At 41.9% G+C, this 22,040-nt stretch overlaps 1 protein-coding gene across 8 annotated transcripts in view; it reads right to left on the bottom strand.

Annotated features, from left to right (window-relative positions):
* Positions 1-1,481: 1,481 nt before the first annotated feature.
* Positions 1,482-22,040, bottom strand: part of pcnx1 (pecanex 1) — a 46,030-nt gene continuing 25,471 nt past the window's right edge. For 5 of the 8 annotated variants that reach the window (XM_086183093.1, XM_086183096.1, XM_086183095.1 and 2 more), the window contains 25 exons: positions 21,449-21,602; positions 20,776-20,808; positions 15,278-15,449; positions 15,010-15,120; positions 14,727-14,818; positions 13,086-13,195; positions 12,636-12,741; positions 11,439-11,531; positions 10,791-10,941; positions 9,899-10,040; positions 9,633-9,810; positions 9,429-9,537; positions 9,038-9,167; positions 8,879-8,937; positions 8,408-8,623; positions 7,064-7,317; positions 6,751-6,981; positions 6,280-6,380; positions 5,907-6,057; positions 5,592-5,822; positions 5,234-5,508; positions 3,965-4,143; positions 3,334-3,764; positions 1,895-2,035; positions 1,482-1,739 (listed from right to left, as the gene is read on the bottom strand). In XM_086183093.1, coding sequence (XP_086039219.1) covers positions 1,599-1,739; positions 1,895-2,035; positions 3,334-3,764; positions 3,965-4,143; positions 5,234-5,508; positions 5,592-5,822; positions 5,907-6,057; positions 6,280-6,380; positions 6,751-6,981; positions 7,064-7,317; positions 8,408-8,623; positions 8,879-8,937; positions 9,038-9,167; positions 9,429-9,537; positions 9,633-9,810; positions 9,899-10,040; positions 10,791-10,941; positions 11,439-11,531; positions 12,636-12,741; positions 13,086-13,195; positions 14,727-14,818; positions 15,010-15,120; positions 15,278-15,449; positions 20,776-20,808; positions 21,449-21,602 — 3,991 coding nt within the window. In that variant the 3' untranslated portion in view covers positions 1,482-1,598. The other 3 variants (XR_015109838.1, XR_015109839.1, XM_086183098.1) reach the window with 3 other exon arrangements.

Here is a 22,040-nt window from a genome sequence, read left to right as displayed (position 1 = left end):
TAACTGTGTTAACCAACTATGCCAAACTCTAGAAGTGGCTAAGTGTGAGTTTAGATGTCTGTCTGATGAAAGAGCTTATCATTTAAATTCTTATAAATAGTAAAAATGCTCATACAGCAAAATATAAACAAGTCCTTCAACAGTTTTAAATTTAAATTTGATTTAATGTTCCACAGATGAATTTACTGATACTTCAGGCCAGCAGACTCAAACAGGAACAGAGTATGATAAATATGGAAAGTGATACAATTTATAAAAGCTCTTAAGGTAGGTGCGCTAAATGTCTTATCATCCTCTCTGGATTTTCTTTCCTCATGCTGGTTCCATTTTATTAAATGCAAACCCAAGTTTAGACACTGTCACTTCTGGTTCAATTACTGGACTCACTTTCAAGGAATTAACAAAAGCCCACAATGACAATCAGCGGAGGCCAATTAAAGATGTCAGCAATAAATCAAACTTTTATTCCTCAATATAGAAAATAATTAAGTTAAATAGTTAAACAATCCATCAAAAATTCGGCATCTTGTTTTCAACCAATGGTCCTTAATACATTAACCTTTGTCCCAAAACAGAAAAAAAGATTGTAACAAAGTGTAAATATCATGTTCACAGTAATAAATATTGAAAAGAAAATCTTTTGTACATTTTATATTTATATTTGTGTAAATATATATATATAGATATATATAGATATAGATATATACACATATATATATATACATATATATATACACACATATATATAGAGATATATATATATATATATATATATATATATAGATGTAATCATATACAGTAAAAAGTTATTTTCAAGTTTATCAAACACAAAACCGTAAAATAAAAATGGCTGAAAACAGAATGGTGATTGCATTTTTTTCATTCCCAAGGCATCGGTAACCATGTCCATTCAGAGTCTGTAATAAATAAAATGCGATAAAGATTGTAGTGCATCACTGTAAATCAAAAACAAAATTATAGTGCAATTTTTTTTTTCTTTGCGCAAAGTCTTTTTGCAAATTTCAGACGGATCCAAAGGGAATGACAAAAATGACACAAAGAAGTTTGCTGAGCACAGAACGCACGAGTCTTGGACGTCTCAATGTTCTGTGCCTCATCGTTCTCCGCAGTCTTGGCAGCAAAAAAAAAAAGCTTTCAAATACATGAAACCATGGCAGATACTCAATACCAGGCTTATTTGGCAAATGATGTAAAGACAAACACACACCAAGAATCTCCACGCACTCTTTACACTCAGCTTTGTCAGGGTTGCCAACAAATGAAATGCATAGAACTTAATTACCAGTTAGCAAGAACTAGCTTAACTTAAGGGTTTTTTACTGTCATGCAGCATTTCTGAGATGCAAAGCAAGGCAGATACTGTGGATATTGGTCAACGCAGTAAAGGATGATGGATGAACACATGCTCTGCCTCTGCTTGCACTTTTACCTGGCTTCCTTTCCCCCTCAGCAGTAAGGAATGGGGGGGTAGGGGCGGGGCGGGGCAGGGTGGCTGGGCTCCAATTTCCTATCCTTTCCAGCATGCTCCTGCCTCCCACTGTAAGCCAGGTCTTTCTGGCTTTGTGTGCTGACTCGTCTCAAACCTCTGCACCCAACTCAATGACCCCAGTCTCAATGATGGGCACTAGCTTATCTTCCACCTGTACCAGCAGGATGGTCTTGTCGATATGGGAGCGATTGGCTGGGTCTCGGCTACAAGGCACCCACCGGTGAATCACCTACAGAGAGTAACAGAGGAGGCGGGTCGGTAATAGAAAACTTCCATTCCAGTTTATAAGAATTTGAATATGGAGCAAGTAGGCCCCCGGGGGGTGCTGCAGGCCAGAAAATAAGACACAAAAATGCAAATCATTGATGTAGCAGCAAGACTCACATGTCCTTCCATGCCCTCTATGGGGCTCCAGTCTCTCCAGCAGGTCCGTCCTGCTCTCAGTCTCGCTGTCTCATCAGGCCACTGCAGTTCCTTCCGCTTTGATAAATTGATGTTCTCCAGCACCTGATTCACATCCATAATCTAGGCGACACCACAAAAGCGTCACGGTTATATTTACTGGACATCAAAGTGGGAATACACTTGGTCTACATTGGTATGTCAGAGCAAAGGACACAACATTTATGTTCGGCAGCTCAATGATGAACCATATTCACTGAAATATTCCCAGTTTGATTCAAGATGAGGCCTCAAGAGAACAGGGGACAATTGCAAGGAAAAAAAGTAGAGGGACATACAAAAATTATGTTACTTCTATGTCATGTATACAAATATAAAAACAAAAAGTTGTAAGTACCTCTAATGATAGATAATTCAATTCTTTCTTATGCATTTTGGAAAAACTTAAAAACAAATTTAAAATCTAAAATATTGAGAATCATGTTATCCTGAAATTGAAAAGGGTCAATTAGTTTTTCTAAGTTTGGATATTACAATATTTCTAAGTTGTGGAGGTTAGGGCTTTGTTGATGAAATGTTCTTATGTATAAATCTGATCTTAGACAATATAAGACTTTAAATCACTAAATTTCTATTTAAAGTGAAGCCCGATAGCTATTTGTACCCTCTTGCTCCTGACACCCTTTATGTAGCTCTAGTAAGCCCGGGTAATTGACAGTTACAAGAGGTAAAAAAATCAAATTTGTGTGAAACGGCGTTTCATAATTGAGGTCCATTATATTTATGATTTTAATTAAGCTAAGATTTTTTTTAATTTGTAGTTTGATGTGAATAAATACATCATTCCTGCCTTTGAAGAAGTATTTTTTACACTAATATCTAGATGAATCACAGAATCATTGTCTTGCAATGTATAGCGATTACACAGAATCACGGTATCAAATATTGCTATCACGGGTAAAATATCTTGATGGTATTGTATCGTGATTTACATTGTGATTGCCACCCTCAGTGGCGAAGGCTATAAATATGTTAAAAAGACTGAAAACTATTAACATTTCTAGTGCAGTTAGGTGGAAATTCTAAGAATAAAACAATTTAAAATGTCCTAGTAAGGCATTGGGTAACCCCTGAAACATCAAAATTGCTCCAGTGTTAAGATGACTTCTCAAAGACGCTAGAACTGTACTTGAGGGATGAACACCATTCTTCCAAAAGATATTCTTTTATTTTGAATTTTGGTGATCTTTCTGTTCTGTAAATACCTATTCTGTTCTCTACTCTCTTATTATGCTATCTCTTGCTATCCCGGGACCTGAGTTCAATTTTCGTACCACCAACATGGAAATGTGAGTGGTATGACAATAAAGATCCTTGAATCCTTGAATCTCTTTAACGTTTGTATTAATCATTTTACTAACCTGCACTCTATAGGAGATGTCATCCCTGCGCACAGTAGAGACAGTGGGGTTGTGTTGCTGTGGGTGGTGATGATGGTGATGGTGCTGACTAAGGGGATCCATCACGGTGCTGCACAGACCGTCGTTACCTAGGAGGCCCACCAGCGTGTGGCGTTTGCAGGGAGGGATACTGTGACTGGAAAGGGAAGCAGAGGGGCCGGCAGGGTCTGAAGTGGAGCCAAGCCGCAGCTGTAGGGAGGTTGGGAGTGTGCGCAGAGACAGTTGGCTGGTGGAGGAACGTCGGCAGGGCTCTAGGCCTGTGGTGGAGGTGCGCAGGGAAGAGTGGCGGCTGCTGCTGTAGCGGTAAGAGGAGGATTGGCTGGCTACAGATGCTCGTGCAGGGGAATGTCGCACCAAACCAGACTGAACAGACTGAGAACTCTGACTGGTGCCTGGACACATGGAGGAAAAACATATACTTAATAAACTATTAGCATGTTTGTTACAGTTGATGATTAAAAACATGATGTAAAAATTATTATATTCAGGGCTTCTCTGGTGAAAATTAAAGCTCTACTGGGTTAACCTGAACCAATCAGATTAGTTTCTCAATGCGATGAATGATAAAATGGTAGAGGCAGATAATTCTCACCCAGAGTGTGTGGCTGATACGAGTGAGGAGGGGCGGGTCCAGAAGTTCCCCCTTGCGACATGGAGCTCTGCTGAGAGTCACCCCCCGTCCCATTGCCACTGCCACAGGACAGACCCCCTGCATCAGAATCCTCGATATTCCCACCACTGTTACATCCTGCACCACAGCCTTTTCGTAACCTGTAAAAGTAAAATAAATAAATAAATAAATAATCAACTTCACTTACAGCAAGCAGAATTTACCAGGTCAGATATCAAACTCTTGAGTACCATGTGTGGAGGAAAAAGAAAATAAACCAAAAAACAAATCTCTGGATGTTGACTTGGTACATACTGCAGTTAGGAGACTTCTGTAGTTCACTCCTCATCTCTGTTTGGGGTTCAGGGTTCGAGACTATGTTAGCCACTACTCAACCCTAACTGCCAAGTTGCAGTGTGGTGAAAGTAGGTGGTGAGTATTGACACGGAAGAGAAGAAAACGTGGTGTCAGAACTCCCTGCCAGAAGGGTCACCTGACCACAACTCTTGCATGAACAGCAAAAAACCCCAAAAAACAAAACAAAACAAAAAACACAACCCCACCTGTCACTGCTCAGGAAGGCTTTACCTTCACAAGATGCTTTCATTTGACATGTAAATGAATTTCCATTCTCTTGACGTATTTGACTTAAAAGTTATTTTTTGTTCTCTTTTATGGAGCCGAAACCAGAGATAAAGTCGACCATCAGGGCATCTCAGGAGAAAGTGCTCTATATTGCACACTTGGAGTCTTAACTCTACTTCTTCTGCATCAATTTTAATAAAATTTCGAAGTGCAATCTATCTATCCATTTAAGTGCTACCCATCCATTTAATTGAGCTGGGACTGTTTTTTTTTAACCTTCCAACAAGACCCAATCACTATACTTGGATGCAAATTCAATTTAAATGCAATTTTTAAAATTATGTGATTTAATGGTAGCTTAACTTGTGATTCTGTATGCTTATATAATTGGGGGAAAAGGGGAATAAAAAATTCTAACGACTAAATTTACACATAGGTAGTTAATGTCAAAAGGAATATACTCACAAATGAACTTGACTTGGAAGCTGTTCTTGCAAAATCTGCTTATGACTGCATATAAATGTTAAAAATATCATATACAATAGAATTAAATAAATATATATGTTTTAAGTAAACTAAACTGTTACAGACCACCAAGCTAGTGTTCAATGCACCATTTGTCCCACCCTTACTAGCAAGGTAATAAACATACACAAAGGTACACACCTGTGCCAGGTGCTGACAACAAAGTTACGGATGTTGCCGATGCTGATGGGACCTCCTAGGATGTGGCCAAGCTGTGGGTGCGAGTTGCAGTAGGAAGTGGTCAGAGGAGATACGTAGATGGGATATCCAATGGGCTGGTCACAAGAGGAATTAATCATGTTACGCAGAGCCTGCTTGGCATTCTGGATGCTCCCACGCTCGGGATTTCTGTTTCGGAGGAACACCAACTCCTGCTGCTGCCCTGCCCAGAGGCCTCGGACACATTCTTTGTTCACCTGTCGCACAACAGATATTTAGTCAAACGACTATCATCAATATTTATCGAATACGTAATTGTTTTAACTGTTGCGATGACTACCTTGATTACACGAAAGCTGAGGTATCGTCGATTAAGCATTATGATTTTATACTCGTTGGTGCCTTCATCGAGGACATGGCGTAGGGCGAGGAGTGACTGGGCATTAGACAGCACAGCGCTCCTCCAGGCTGGGTCCCCCTCATGAGCGATGACCAGGTTCTGCTGGTGGGAGGAGATGGCCTCGAAAAGAACTGCTGGCTCATCATACTCATCAGGAGAAGTGAAGTGGTCCTTTCATGAGGAGTATAATGACGTTAAAGATTAACGCTGACCCCAAGAACAAGAATATCAGCACTTTCATGTGGAAAGTCTTACCTGGTGTAGTTTGAGAGACATTCGGATTCCAGGCACCACAACTTTCCTGAGCAGTTCCATATCTGCGAAGATCCACTCATCTCGTACTGACGAGATGCGGAAATCTCCTTTAAATAATGCATGAAGTCCATAAAGGAAAGACTCCAGATTGCTGTGATGGAGAACAGAGATATAGATGAGAAATTAATCAAAGTCCATTGCACAGAAAGAAACATTTCCTGTGCATGCGTTTGTTTTGAATTATTTGGCATGAATGTCTTTAGACTTTTTGTTGTTCTTTTTCATGTCTACTTGTGAGGCCTACAAAACCATATTTAGTCCCTGACACATCATAAATCATTCACTTATTATCACATTAAAATCAATATACAACCTGGACATGTGATGAGCTGCTGTTCCAAGAGCTCTCCGTCCCAGCACACACAGGCCGAAGCAAAGCAGCACCAGCGATGAGTCTTTCTCACTGTCCAGTGGCTAAGAGCACAAACCATTGACAGAAACCCAAATTCAGTATAACTTTCTAATAAGAATTTAGTTACAAAACTTGTCATCTGATGATGAATCAATGAAAGATGCAAGTGCAGCACAACTTGGCAAAGTTGTAGCATGCAGTATCCTGAAGAATTCTTAAAGGAGACCTAAACTCTCATCAATATCAGACAGATGTCAAATCAAAGGAAGAAAAGAAAACAAATTAAAATGAATTGTACGTGCATGCTTGCAAGATCAGAAAGACCTCTACTGCAGTGCCATTTCAAAGAAATATCCTCAGACAAACAAAACTAAAGCACAATGCCTCCCTTCATTGTCACTCAACTTAATTATACACTATTGGAAGAATCACCTTGGCCCTCTGAGAGTTGCAGTATTGTATCCAGCCCAGATAAATGCCACAAAAACTGTCTCTTGAGATGCCGGCAAGCCGATGGTCATAATCCTCATCTATGTTCGGATTGAAGGTTGGATCCAGGTCAACGTAGTTCCTCTCACTGCATCCTCGCAGGCCATCTTTCATGGTCTCATTAGCGAGCCATTCTTCCAGTTTGGGGGAGGCAATCACATAGTAGATAATACCCTAAGACCAGAAGAGATTTTTTATATATATATAAATCATACAATTAACAAACTTACTCTTCAACAAATGGTATCTCACTAACCTTGACGTAGTAGGTGGTGAGAATGCGTCGCAGATCGAACACCTGCAGCATGGAGGCAGCACTATTATCAGTGATGCTGTAGCCCTCTAGCACGTACTTGGTGACCAGCACCTCCCAGGCTAGCCAGCGCTGTCCGAAGGCGGCATTAAAGGACAAAATGTGTGGGAGGTGGCCTGGCTCACAGCAGCAGCAGCCTTCATCCTCCTCAACACCCTCAGTGATGGCCTCCACTTCCCGCTGCTGACAGTATGTCCCTGTGGAGTGGAAATCAAAATGTTTGGAATGTAATACTACATATGTAGGATACCAGTTAATTAGTATAAATCCATTTAATATCATTTTGAAACACAGAGATATAAAAAGCAACTGGTGAGGATTCATCAGGCTACTGGAGTTTCCCTGATGTATTGTGTGTTACATGTGCTCAAGCAGATTTGGCTATCCTTTTTGGCTGAATCACATAAAGTCAAGCTGATAACACACACAAGTGTGTTTTACAGAAAGATGAGGCACAACTGGACTGATTAATGTCTTGGAATGCTTCTTTCATGAATGAGCGGTAATTGTTCTTTCAATCTGAATCAAACAGCTCACAAATAATTTCTCAAGTTGAGTTAAATGTATTTGGAGGAAAAAAATACAGGGTTATTTAAGTTTCAATCAAGAAAAATATGACAGCCTTACTGTGGACATAGCAGAAAAAATGAACATCCCGAATTAACGTTGAAATATTTGAAAGTTATTCACAGAAATACCAATTCACAGATAATTTTATCCTCTATGAAAATAATAATATGATAAAGTGTGTAAAACCGATTCTCTTAAGCACTTAACGGAATAAAGGCCCTGTTGAGTTCAATAGGCATTTTGACATACATTCATTAGCACTTTAAAACAAAATGTAACCAATCTTCAGACGGACCTTCTGCCACGATCCATCCATCCATTTTCTACCACTAATTCCTGTTAAGGGTTGCGGGGGGGGCTGGAGCCTATCCCAGCAGTTTTCAGGTGTGAGGTGGGGTTCACCCTGGACGGGTCGCCAGTCCATCGCAGGGCCAACACACAGACAGACAACCATTCACACTCACAGCCACGCCTATGGTCAATTTAGAGTATCCAATTAACCTAGTCCCCTTTTGCATGTCTTTGGACGGTGGGAGGAAGCCGGAGAGAACCCCCGCAGGCACAGGGAGAACATGCTAACTCCAAACAGGAAGACCTCGTGCCCGAGCCAGGGCTCAAACCCGGGACCTTCTTGCTGTGAGGTGAAAGTACTAACCACTGCAACACCGTGCCACCATACCTGCTGCCACATTATACATAATTAAAAATTTTTCTTACCCCTGAACTCCAGCCCTCGGAGCTGAAATGTGACCAGACCATTTCCGATCTCTATCAGATGCACCAGAGCATTGAGATAGTCGGAGGCCAGGATGAAGCAATCCCCAGTGCTGAAGTTGCCCCACCGGCCCAAGAGGAGGTCTCCACATAGGCTGTGCTGCAGGGAACGTGTCAGGTGCTCATAGAATATTGAATTCAGATTGTTGTCATCAGAACCTTGGAGATAAAAATAAGTTTTAGAGTTTGAAGCTGCTCCATGTGAAGGTGCACAATCTTTTAGCCTAAAACATGAACGTAGATGGAACATCAACTTTGACGACGTGAAGTGTTAAGTATAATGAGTATGTAAGTATAGTGAGTAAGTAAAAGTGTAAAAGTAAAAGTATAAGTAAGTGACCGTAAAAAGATGGTTGCATCAAGTTAAACATTAATGAGAAATAATGATGAAAATGACAACATAAATGAATTCACCTGGATTTCTGTCCAGCTGAGAGGCTAGCCTAGTGTTGGAGTGATCTACTCTTTTGGTGCTGCATGAAAAAAAAAAAAAAGTTACAGAAAAATCAAAGAGAATTGCACATTTCAAAAGCAAATTCATAGGTTATTGGTTGTTGCAGGGTTTACTCCTACTTGTAGTCTCTCTCCCAAAACTTGACAGGGCGGACATAGGAGGTGATGAAGATGGCACTTCCCAGGAAGGGGTTAAGGGGTGTGGAGAAGACTGCTGACACTACAGTCTGGACGAAGAGCATTGCAGAGTCTGCAAAGACTCAGGTTAAGGATCACTCTAAAACATCAATGCTTTACTTTAAAGAACATACAAAAGGAGAGCAAACATCTTAGTATAGTTGACACTACCAAACATGAATTACAGCCTTAAAATTCAAAATAGAAATTAATTAAACAACTTAAACTTGAATCACTGTACAAAGGCTGCATCTACTGCTGTGCTATTGTGGGGCAGGTTGACACATGTGGCTCAGTGTATAACTCATAGCAAATGAGGGCAGTAAAAGGATATGAGGCACGGCAAAGGGCTGTGCAAAGGCATGGAAGGCTGACCCCCATGTGATCTGCCAGGGGGCGATGTAGGTGTAGACAAAGTGCAACTTGTAGAACAGTTCCCACAACTGTACACAAAAAAAGGTTTATAAATAGATTTTCCTTTGAAGTGACCAGTAGAAAAATAAGTGTATACAATTCTCTTTTGCTATAATCCTCCCACCTTGCTGAAAATGATGGACATGAGGAAGAGGTCGAGCAGCAGCGTCTCCGAAAGATGTCGATAGTCGAAGGTGAAGAATAGGACGGTGAAGAGGATGGTTATGTACTGGTAGGTAGGGCTGCTGTAGGAGGAGCGGAGCAACTTCAGGCCTGCCACTGTGATCATCAGAGCACCGACCCTGAAGGTAAAACAGTTAAAACACAACCAGTTGTTAAACCGTTAAAACACCAATATGCAAAGATGTTGAGAAAACAGAGAATTCTCACTCTGTGTCGAGCTTCTTTGGACTGGCAAGCTCTCTGGCGCTGCCGCTCAGCTCGTTAAGGATGACGAGTGGATAGAGAACATTCTTTTCTATAAACAGCAGCCACACGTGAAGCTTTTCAAACCACATCACATGAGCTGCATCTGAGAAGAGACACAGATGGACTTGTCAGCAAAGAAAGATGAAAAACTACAAAACTAGTAAAAATTCAAAGACAGAAACATAAGCCATATTTTGAATCTGCCTTTGATTTGATGATATTTGTTAATGTTTGATTCTAGTATCCTCTCTGGGCCTGATATGAATATAAGAGACCAAAGAAATTCTAATATAAGATGTGTAATGGAGGCAGGGTAATTAGCAGTCTATAAAATAAACTTTACTGTCAAATGACATCAGTGTACTGAAATAAAAAAACTTCACCAGGAAACTAATAATTGAAAAGTACCAAAGTAACATAGTACGTAGCAGACAAAATTTTTATACCGGGCAATATATACGCCAGTAATGATTTAACTAAGATGGGCCAATGTTGTCTGATATGTCTGTCAGGGCTTGAATCTAGAAAAACTACGTAACACCAAACCAACTAAAGTTGTTTTACATTTGAAATTCAAAGACTGATGTCTGCTGACTGACTGCTGTCTGAAAGATCTTTTTGGCTCACAAAGTTTAGTTTTTAAGATTTCTTTAGGTCTGACTGAGGAAAGAGGAGGGGTAGGTGGCTCAGAGGTAGAGTGGTTGTCTAGCAACCAAGAGGTCACTGGATCCTCACTTCCCCAGGGTGTACTCTGCCTCCCGCCCAATGTCAGCTGGGATAGGCGCCCCCCCTCCCAATCCTTAACAGATAAGCAGTATAGAAAATGATTGGATGGATAGTGATAGACACTCACCCCTGACTTCAAACTGATAGTACTCCTTGGTTTTGAGTAGTGGGTGAGAGAAGCAGTACCAAGGCAGCTGCTTGCGGAACTGAGGCAGCAGGTAGTGGGTGAGTAAGCCCACCGTCCCCAACAAAGCATACAGGACATAACTCAGGAAGGGCTGGGGGAACAAAGAGATAAGAGGTTAAGTAATCCTTACATCGAAGACCATCCTTGAAAATATGACTTTTGGCAAACAAGCAGCCATTTGGAATTCTTAGAGACATCCTACTTCAACTTTACTTAAGAATTGTCTTTAGGTAAATAAAAATAATGGATGGCGCAAGCAGAAAGGCAGCAACGTGTCAATATTTTACACTGGAAATCCCATCAATAAAACATCAAGGCATCATGTATCGGGGCTGTAGTTTGAATGGTGAGTGTCAATGTAGATCATTTGTTTTCTCTAGTTTCATTCTCTGGAAGTGTTTGTTCATGTTTAAAAACCTGAGCCAGGTATACAACAATGAAGACATCTTCTCACATATACAAGGTTGGTACTGTATATACTTGATAAACTATTAAAACAATATTTATACATATATATATATGAGCATATATGCAAGTTTGAGTCAGCATCAAGAATGAAGAAATAGAACATATCTGTATTTACTGTACCTGCAGTGCTATGAACACTGTGCTGACATGGATGGCAAAGTAAAGGACAGCGATGACCAAACAGACGATCAGGTCTGACTGCAGACGTTCATTCTATACATTAAAAAACAAACATGGGGCATAGGCTCAAAAAAGACAAAATCTCCATCAGAAGACATGAAAAGACAATTGTTGAGAAGTTAGCAGTTTCAGTAAGCTAAATGAATGAATGTTAAAGGAGCTTAGGTAGAACTAAAGTCGCTGATGTGTCTAACCATGTTGCATAAAAAAAAAATATTTCTTCCAAATGAGTGGGTGATATCGAGATGGACATAACTCAAACAAAACTGACAACTGCACGGCTGGGTAAACTTTTCCCTTCCAGGGTCAAATACCTGGGGCCCTATGTAAGCAATCTATGATGCCAGGCGGGTGGTACTATGTGCGCGCTGTACGTTCAGGGAGAGTTCAGTCACACCTTGGTATTTAGAGGGCACATAATTAGAGTGCAATTCACAGCGCCAAGAGGCAGTCATAAGACAATTATTCATGGGTGGGTTTCTTACACAATATCAATCAAACCGATAAGAGTGCCTGGTGCCATTCCCTTTGAAGCCCAAATGGTGTATGTTACTATTTCAGTGGCACAAACATATCAACTCGGGAAAAGCAACCCCCTCTCAACCAAAGAAAAGAACTCCCTCTAAGCCAGGTGAATGCACACAATCATGCCTTTTATACAGCAGGTATCCTCCAAAGCTTTAGGAGGTAAAGCAGGCCGGGGAGGAGTTTGCAGCCAATGTTTCCGTGTTATTGGTCATCAATAGTACTGCAATGCAATGCCCCAAACATTTTTAGTGTCCCATAATAGCTAAGTGCCATGGATGTGCCAGACCACCCCACATTAACATACTTAAGCACCTGCCTGTGCAGATGGAGCACAAGTTCATTTACTGGTTAAAGGGTGAGGTCCAGCAATGACGCTTATGTCATGCTTGAAATGGGGCCCATGAGATCAACATGGTTTACCGACTTTTACACCTGGTTGGTGCACCACCAATGTCACAGTAATACCTTGTGTACAAACACTGAAATAATTACACTTAACACCCAAATGTTTCGACCCATGTGTTAAGCTCCAAATGGAAATCCTGTTGCAGTACCATTACATAGAGTATTCCTGGTTTTATCTAGATAAATCATGAATGTTTAACTCACCACTGAGGCCCTTAGCTTCTCTGGTAGAGGGTCCTGTACTTCTGACAGGGGGTCCTCTGGGTTCTTCTCTCTCAAATTGGGCAAAAGTTTGGACTGTATCAGCGAGCTAGAAAGCAAACAATCAGCTTACTAAAATACCATAATTCTCCTGGGAGCAGTTTCAAGTGATCTGAACTAAGCATCTTCTTTTTTTTTTTATGCAAGCCTTATCTAAAATCATCATCAGTATCTAAATACTGTTTGACATCTCTCACAGACATGGGTGAAACAGTCATGGAAAACACTCCTGATTGCCAGATTTTTGGCTACGTCAGTGCCAGACCAGTAAGTTCACCACAAATGATTCAATATCAAGTATTTGATAATGACTTGAATATATATTTGAGTGAATCCTATGACTGCTCAAATACTACTGTGAGTGAGGGCTTTTCCTTGGGGCTGTGAACTTACATGAGGACAGATGGGTCGCCACTTTGCCGGCTCAAGTGGTAAGACACTGCCACCAAGAGGCCGCAGAACACAGAGAATAACACAGGGATGTGGTGAGGCTCCCAGGTCTCCTGAGACACCAGAAGATAAACAATTGAACACCCTTAAGTGTACAAATGTGGATTTACTGTTTCATCATGAATTTAACAGACTGTAGTATGTCAAAAGATTAGGTCAACATTTGATGTACTACTGGAAGATTCAAGATGTAGACACCTGACATAAAATGTGCAAGTTTCCTAAAGTGTGTGATCATTTTTGGCAGTGAAACGTTTTCAATTTCAAACAAAGCATGATACAAATGTTTCTATCCTCAGTACAGAATAAAGTTGGTTATAACACACATACCACTTGATTTTGATGAAATATTCAATGTATCAAACAAATTATATCAAAAAGAACACAAAAATAAGTGAAATTAATAACATAAATTTTATTCTCCACCAGGGATTTTTTTGGCAAGCTGCTCCAACAATGTTAAAACTGAAGGACATTTGTTGTGTGATCAACTATCTCAATATTTGGTGACTGTCTATTGTTGAGAGCTTATGGTTTGAAAATAAAGTGATGGTGAAAATACAGTCAACATTTTTTTATGTAAATTTTGGGCATTTTCACAACTATTTTTCCAAGTTAACCCAAGTGTGGTTAGATTGCAGAGAGAAAATCTGGCCATGATTTGAATATTGAGTAATTGTAGAAGTGAAAGAAATGAAAAGGATTATGTTTATACTTTCTGTGTGCTGCATTTTAAACTTGACAAAGACATCACTGATTTTAATTTCTTCTGAAATCCCATATTTCCAAGACATTTGTGCCAAATATATTACAGCGGCAAATTTTTGACTGTTTAGAAAGGGGTTTCTCTCTCACATTTCCATCCATCTATCCATCCATTTTCTTCCGCTTATTCCTATTAAGGGTCACGGGGGGGGGGGGGGGGGGGGGCTGGAGCCTATCCCAGCGGCTATGGGCAAGAGGTGGGGTTCACCCTGGACAGGTCGCCAGTCCTGCACCACCGTGGCGCCTCTCTCAGATTTCCCTCCTTCAGTAAATTGTATTTGGGCTCCTTAAATTTTTGCAATGTGAATTTGAAGCAGGCAGCACAGTGGTGCAGTGGTTAGCACTGTCGCCTCACAGCAAGAAGGTTCTGGATTCAAGTCCCGGCTCGAGCACGGGATCTTTCTGTGTGGAGTTTGCATGTTCTCCCTGTGCCTGCGTGGGTTCTCTCTGGTACTCCGGCTTCCTCCCACCATCCAAAGACCCGCAAATGGGGACTAGGCTAATTAGTACTCTAAATTGATTGTCAGCATGGCTGTGAGTGTGGATGGCTGTCTGTCTATATGTGTTGGCCCTGCAATGGACTGGCGACCTGTCCAGGGTGAACCCCACCTCTCGACCGAAAGCCGCTGGGATAGGCTCCAGACCCCCACGACCCTTAACAGGATAAGAGGAAGAAAATGGATGAAAGGATGGATGGATGGAAGTTCAAGCAGACTAAATAGAAAGCAAACCAATCAATTTCGGCCAGACTGAGACTCAAGTTGTGAAAGCACCCTCAGTTTTGTTTTCTACAGTTTCACAGTGTCTCTTTGCTCTCACCTTCAAAGCTCCGTAGCAGAAGCCGTACAGCATAGCGACCGTAACGACACTGCGCAGGACACTGTAAAGCGCTGACAGAAGGCTTGTGGAGGCTGCAGAGAGCACAGAGTGTCAGTAATGAGACAAGTAAACCTGACAGCCTGGCTATAAGGCCAGACAGAATGCAAATCAGCACTGTTGACTCCCACTAACAATGCCATATCAGAATATGTAAAGCAAGTGAACAGAAGTGTCCGTTGTCTCATTCAGTAGCAGTCAAAGTCACCCCTGCAGAGTTGCTCACCATTGCCCCCAAACACATGGATGTCCAGCTGCTCAAAAAGATACATGACGAACGTGTTCACTTGTGGCAGCAGACCCACGAAGAAGATGATGGGAAAACACAGAGTGAAGACTGCAGACACACACAAAGTGACAGTGCAGTTAGTTCAGACTTTTTTTAAATGAATTTTTCATGTTAAAATGCCACATTTTCCCAAGACATCATGAGTCAGGTAGACATGTGGTGTAGCAGTTCTCAAGGTGGGGGTCATGAGCTTTTTTAACCTCACCTATGATGAGGTCCCTGGCGGAGGCAAGTATCAGGGAACTGGTGAGAGCGACTCCATACAGGGTGAAGCGGGATGAAGCAGTACTCAGACTGGTGTAGTGGAGCAGCCAAATGAGGCCACAGCACAAGCAGAAGTAGACCGGGCGGCTGTATGCAATGATACGGTTATGGCCCTGAAGGGTAGAATGATATCAAAGAAGCTTGGTATTCATGTAGTACAGCATGATCTTCACAACAAGCAAGTTTGAAAGAGAGACAACAATTCTTTCAATATTTTTTTACATTATAAGGTACAAGTGGCTGTTCAATCCCACCAAGTTTATTTTCATGAATTCTAAAATTTAAAATTTAATTGTCCAACTAATAAGATGTAACAAAACAAAAAATTAATTCAGTAGTATCAGTGTTGTTAGAGCAAAAGGGACAATGATACAGTTATAAACAGAAATAGAATCAAGTGTGAGGTTTCAGGAGAAAGATTGAGAATATATGAAATGAGACAATATGAGCTGCCCTGCTTTTACAATGACAATTCACACGTCTCAAAATATGCCACTGTCATGAAAGTGGAAAGAAAGAACTCTTTGAGGTGAGATGAGGTGAAGGGAGGGGACAGTGGAAAGAGAAGCAGAAATGGAAATACAGACAAAGAGCAAAGGAGTGAGCTGTGGTCGAAACTCTGGCCAGCTATTTAAAGCTTGTGCCTGCAGCAGAGTGGGAGCCACATTAATAAAAGACGCCGTTTCAGAGCAGGCTGCTGACGCAAGGGGGTGGAGGGCAACAAACTCGCAGGGGAAAAGCAGCATCATTCTCCAGAAACACAACACAGAAGAGAAATGTACTGAATAAAAACAGCTCAAAGGCAGTTTGACTCTATATTCCTCAAATTTGCAGTTCTTGTTTGTTTATGTATATTTTGGACTCTTTGAAATTGTTTGTTTACTGCTGGGGTCCCAAGAAATGACAAATCATCCAGTTTGAAATTATCAAATTTAGGAAACTTTAGAGTGTTGCTGTGAAGCCATAAAAAATAATCGCAGAACTCGAATATTAATGTTTAAATATGTATTTTTGGAGAGAAAAATACAGGTATTGGGAAAAAAGAAACGGAAACTGACAAGGTGTCATTTTTTAAATAACATCTCAGTGCCTTTGTGTTTGAAGGAAGAAGTAGCATACATATGCTTATTCAGTAAAATTGACAATTTACGTTTTTCAGATTAATTACGGACATTAATTTGCCAAGGTTCAGAGCACTACTTTAGAGTTTTAATCAAATTAAATGTATTTTTGTCAGACATAGCCATTCATTGTATTTGCAATCTTTTCAAGACATTACTATATAATAGTCTTATTGTATGTTGCGTCAGCACCAAACAACCAAAAATTACATTTGTAACTATGGTTCGATGAATCCTGGATGGACACCAGAGGTGGTGCATTAAGCACCTAATGTCTCCACATTTACCGAACATGCACAGGTCAAGTGTTCATACCAACAAAGTCAAATGTGACCCCTGATGACAGGGATATTAGAGGATCAGTTCCTGTAGAATCCATCCATCCATCCATTGTCTTCTGCTTATTCCTACATCAAGGGTCACATGGGGGCTTGAGCCTATCCCAGCGTCAACGGGCGAGAGGCGGGTACACCCTGGACTGGTCGCCAGTCCATCACAGGGCCAACATAGAGAGACAAACAACCATTCACACTCACATTCATACCTACGGTCAATTTAGAGTCTCCAATCAGTCTAGTCCCCAAGTGCATGTCTTTGGATGGTGGGAGGAAGCCGGAGTACCAGGAGAGAACCCACGCAGGCACGGGGAGAACATGCAAACTCCACACAGAAAGATCCCGTGCCCGAGCCGGGACTGGAACCCTGAACCTTCTTGTGAGGCGACAGTGCTAACCACTGCACCACCGTGTAGCCCTTCCTGTAGAATCTTTTCAAGAAACCACAATGATTCAGAGTGACAGAATGCTCTGGCGGTCATCCAGGATTTAAAGAACTGTAGTACATACTTTCATTCTATTTCATCCTTACTGACCACCAGAGGCAGTGTCTTAAGCACTGGATGACCTATACGAACAAGGTCATGAGGAATCCCCATATACCTCATTATGATGAAGCAGTAGTTTGGCAACAGGACTACACCCAGAGGATGGTGAATGGCAACATTCACCTGGTAGAACCTGAAGGAACTCACTGATGACCAAGATGCTGCTGCACATATGTCCTCCAGGAGTACGCCAAGCAGGGCTGCCCATGATTTAGAGATAGCCCTAGTACAGTGGCACCTCTCCACGTGTGGTGACCCCTTCTTTTGTATGTGTGGGCGATGCCATCTATAATCCAGTGCAACAGTCGCTGTTTGGAGAGAGCACAGCCTCTCTTAGGACCACCATGGCATAGGAACAGCTGTGCTGATTACCTTATGCCTGTGGTCGCAGTAACATAGGCTCTTAAAGCCAGCACAGGGCACAATAGTCTCAACCTGTGCACCCCTCTCAAACTGTGGATGGATGGTGGATAGGTTGGTTAATGTTTGATGATGACAGAATCTTATAGAGAAAAACTGCACATGGCCACAGAGTGACCTCTCAGCCACCTGAGCTTCACCTCAGGCATGAGTCACTCACAGACAGAGCATGGTGCTCCCCAACACACTTGGCTGAGGTGATGGTGAGGAGAAAAGCAGTCTTAGCAGACACCTACTTGAGCTCTGCCTGTGCCAGAGGCTCAAATGGAGGCAGACACAAAGCATCCAGCACAAGGGGTAGATCCCACCCGGAGCTCTATGTGCTAGTGGGGGTTGTATCCTCAAAGTAACCTTGAGAAGAAGGGACACAGTCAAGAATGTCCGTCACAGTCTGTGATACCCCACTGTGTTGTTATTGACTCAAGCATGTTGAGAGGAAATTAGCACCATGTGTACCCTAGGAGTAGCAGGAGACCGTCTGCCATCCAAGAGTGACAGTAGAAATGCCTGTATTTTTGGACCCGCACAGTGCAAAAGGTCCTCACCCCTATCCCAACACCATAAAGAGAACAGCTGCCCCCTATTCTTTTACTGAATCTGGGTAGTAGGCGCCCTGGCATTCAGTACAGTATTGTGGACCGTGTCTGAATACTCGGTCAGTAGTGGGTCAGGCCCTGCAGTAGCCAGACCCATAGCTGTAAGCAATGAGGGTTGTAATGCCAAATCTGAACCCCAAGCTGAGACAGAACATCCTTCCTGTCAACAAAGTACCATGAAGAACCGCAGCAGAGCTTGTGCAACAGAGGAAACCATGTCCTCCCTGGACAGAAAGGTTCTAGTGCAACCCACCCAAATAGCTCACCGGATTCCATAGGAACACCACAGAGGGTTGTCCGGCACGCCACAGTGAGAGGCTGTGCCAGCCACACCTGGTGACAAGCCTGGATGAGAGTTGACATGTATCGTCCTAGTACTCTGGCGATCAGAGAAAAAGCCTGCAGAGACGTGTCACCAAAATTGTGGACGGAGGTATCCAGCGTAGCCTCCGGCAGGGATGTGACAAAGAGTTGCCTATGCATCCAATGCATGGTGCTGCATCATATGCTTTACAGAGCAGCTCATTAGTAACACTTGGGGTGAGGACACCTTGTGTTTGGCCTCATCAGGCAAAAGAATGAGAGCAGTCACCTTGATTGCTTGGATGTGGCCCAAGCCAAACTTCTGCCAGTACCCAGCCATCAGACAATGTATGGGAGACAGCTTTAGTATCCCTCCAGCATGTATGCAACTTCCTCAAGAAGTCATCCGATGGAGGCACAGTAAATGTGGCAGGGCCTGAACCCTGCCTGAAAAGAGCACTGACAGGAGCTGGCTGAGCCTGTGGAACATCCACCTGCAGGCAGGCCAGGACTGCTCCCACAGAGCTACCCTCGATACCAACTCTAGAACTGTGGGCTGAGGAACGGGGGCTCACCTCAGAGGCACAGAAGGCCGCATCCTGGGTGAATCTGTCAGTCCCATTTTCACCAAACTCCATGGCTGGCACTGCTATGGAAAGCGCATCATCCTTTGGACCCAACACATCTGCAGGAGGAGCGGGAGCACCCACACCCCCTGCACCATTTCCAGACTGGAGGGCTAGGAATAGAGACTTCACAACTAAGCTCCTCAGTCAGCTTGTTCACCCTGGAGGTAAGTTTAGACTACTTGGCCTTCTTCCTAGAGGAGGCATATTCAGTCTCTGAAGCCCAATGTTTTTATCGGCTAGACTGATATTGATGCAGTCGCTGGGATGGGGCCAACTGTTCTGGTGACAACAGTTATACCACCTCAGCCAGTCTGGTAGCCCTCACTTCCTGACACATGAAGCTGAAGTTCATGCATAGGTCTTCCAAAAGATCTTCCCTCAGATGCCTGAAGCCAAGGCATGAGGGACACATATCACGGTCATCTTCAGGTTGCAGCTAAAGAAGTTGCCCTTTCCTTTTAAATTTTTTTTCTTTTCAACAGAAAAAACATGAAGTTAATGATACACAACTATGCTGGGAGCGGGAGTGGGTGCACTGCTTTCACCAGCAAAGGATAGCTTGCCGTGCAATGGACACAAAAGGACCAAACCGAGTTGCCACAAAAAGGCACAATAAACTAATGTAATACTAAAAAAAAAAAAACTACAACAAAAAGCGGGGCACAATGCTAAACGTTAATGCACGTACATAACTGCAGTACAAATGTCAGGAGAATGAGCAAGTACACAGTGGTCCTCAACATGGGAAACAAAAACTGGATACAACATCGTTGGGATTACCTCGATTTGAAGGAATATCTGTGATAAACAACCATAGCTCATTACAGCCCTTGGAGGGTGAGCGGCTCACAGCTCCCGCAAGTTGTCACAGGGCTACTGGTGACAGAGGTGTCAAAAGGTCATCCGGGGTCACAGGTGACTTTGATGGTCACACGCAACACTGCGCATGTGTGAGATGGAGACATACAGGGCACCGCCTCTGCCAGTCAGTAAGGATGAAATAGAGCCACAAGGCTACCATTACGTAAAGCTTTCATAGGAAACATAAAATTTGAAGTTCAACCTTATTCTTTATTGTTTATTAACACACGATCGAGCCATATTAATACATATTAGGTAATTTTACCCTGAAATTTTAATGTCATATAATGATCAATGAAGTGATTGCGATCAAAAACAGTCAACACTGGGCTGCTTGTTGAGCCTTTAAGTCAGCCCCTTCAATGTGACCTGCTGTTGTGCAGAAACTCTTTGAGCCATTTGTAAAATGAAATCAGATTCCAATTTCTCATGGTATATACACAGCCAATTATTATGTGATTCTGCTGAGTTGCGCTGCAAACATACACAGCAGCTGCTTTTCTGAATGTACCTTCTCAACGAGTCTTTGCTGCAGTATCAAAAGATGCCAGTGAACCAGCCAGGACTGAAATTTCAGGATGACATGACCTCTAAAGTGTCAGAAGAAGAAAAACTGATGTACTTACATGTCGAGGGGAGGATGAGTCTGGCTGTACACTCTGTCAATCAAAATACACACAGTTAAATTCACTAATGATGTCCATGTTTTCAAAGGCAAATAACTTATTATTCACATGACAGTCAATAGGAGACGTGTGGAATTAGTTTTGTGTTTTTGAAATCCCTTTTAAGGCACCGAAAGCTTTGGAAATCTGTTATGTATTTAAATTCAATTTTGCCTTTGTGGCAACAGTCCACTTAAGATTTTAAAGAAATTGTTTGTCTTGCCTGAAGCATAGTTATGTGAAGTCATTTAGTGGATTTGGGTTGGCGCACTGCAGATTACCTGTTTGAAACAAAAATACTTCTGCGGAGTAATAAAGTGCATGGCATGCGTTGAAATATGACCTATGTTTGACAGCTGTAAGATGAATAGCCAATAGTAATGACTCTGACAACAAAAATTAGGAATTGAAAATATTACAAATGTAGAGTACATGTATTTCTTCTCTGACCATCATCACCAGCACTGTTTTTTTAGAGCGTCGCTGCTTTGGCATTCTCAAATCTGCTGCACATCTACTGAAGATAATACTTGCACTATGGATGACTTCCTCATATAACCCCAATTCAAATTTATCCAAAATATCCTGTTATGTTCATGTCTATCAATGTTGTATTCTTCATTCAAATATTCACCTTCAGTAAAGAATACTGGCAACTTGCAATGACAAGGCAGAACTGAAAGACCCAGATGTCAGTAAAGAAGCCGTGGACAAGCAGCACTGAACCCAAGAACGCCACCAGGACAGCCAGCACTATGGCCAGGACATTCTCTAAAATCTCACGGTTCCTGTAACCCAAAGCAGAAAATTGCATTCAGCAGTTCTTCAATATAAATGAATTAAAATTAAAACCACACCAGCCTTTAAAGACCAGGAGCATTCAGCGACCAGTCAATAATGTAAGGGCAATAATCTATGTAATCTTTAAAATTAATTTATATTAAACTGGGAGATAAGGGTTTTCCTCTTGGTCCCAGTGAGAAGCCTTGCAGATGCTTTCCCAACAAGCCCTTAACAAGAAGAATTGTCTTAATTTGAAGAGTGTTGATTTGCTCGTCAAATTTGAAGCAAAAAACAATTACTTTTTACTGCAGATATCCACACGAGGCAGTAAAGATTTCAGCAAATCATTCCATGTCATAGATAGATATTAGTAAAACACTGTGAAGTCATTTTACATGAAAAAAACAACTCTTGATATACAAATAAATGGCAGCATGTCTTGA

The sequence above is a fragment of the Aulostomus chinensis genome, chromosome 17 (assembly GCF_037954235.1).
Source record: "Aulostomus chinensis isolate RoL2024-O1b breed Wild chromosome 17, RoL_Achi_v1.0, whole genome shotgun sequence".
In the NCBI taxonomy this organism is placed as follows: domain Eukaryota; kingdom Metazoa; phylum Chordata; class Actinopteri; order Syngnathiformes; family Aulostomidae; genus Aulostomus; species Aulostomus chinensis.
Note: the sequence above shows the minus strand (reverse complement) of the source record. Positions and strands in the feature narration are given on the sequence as shown.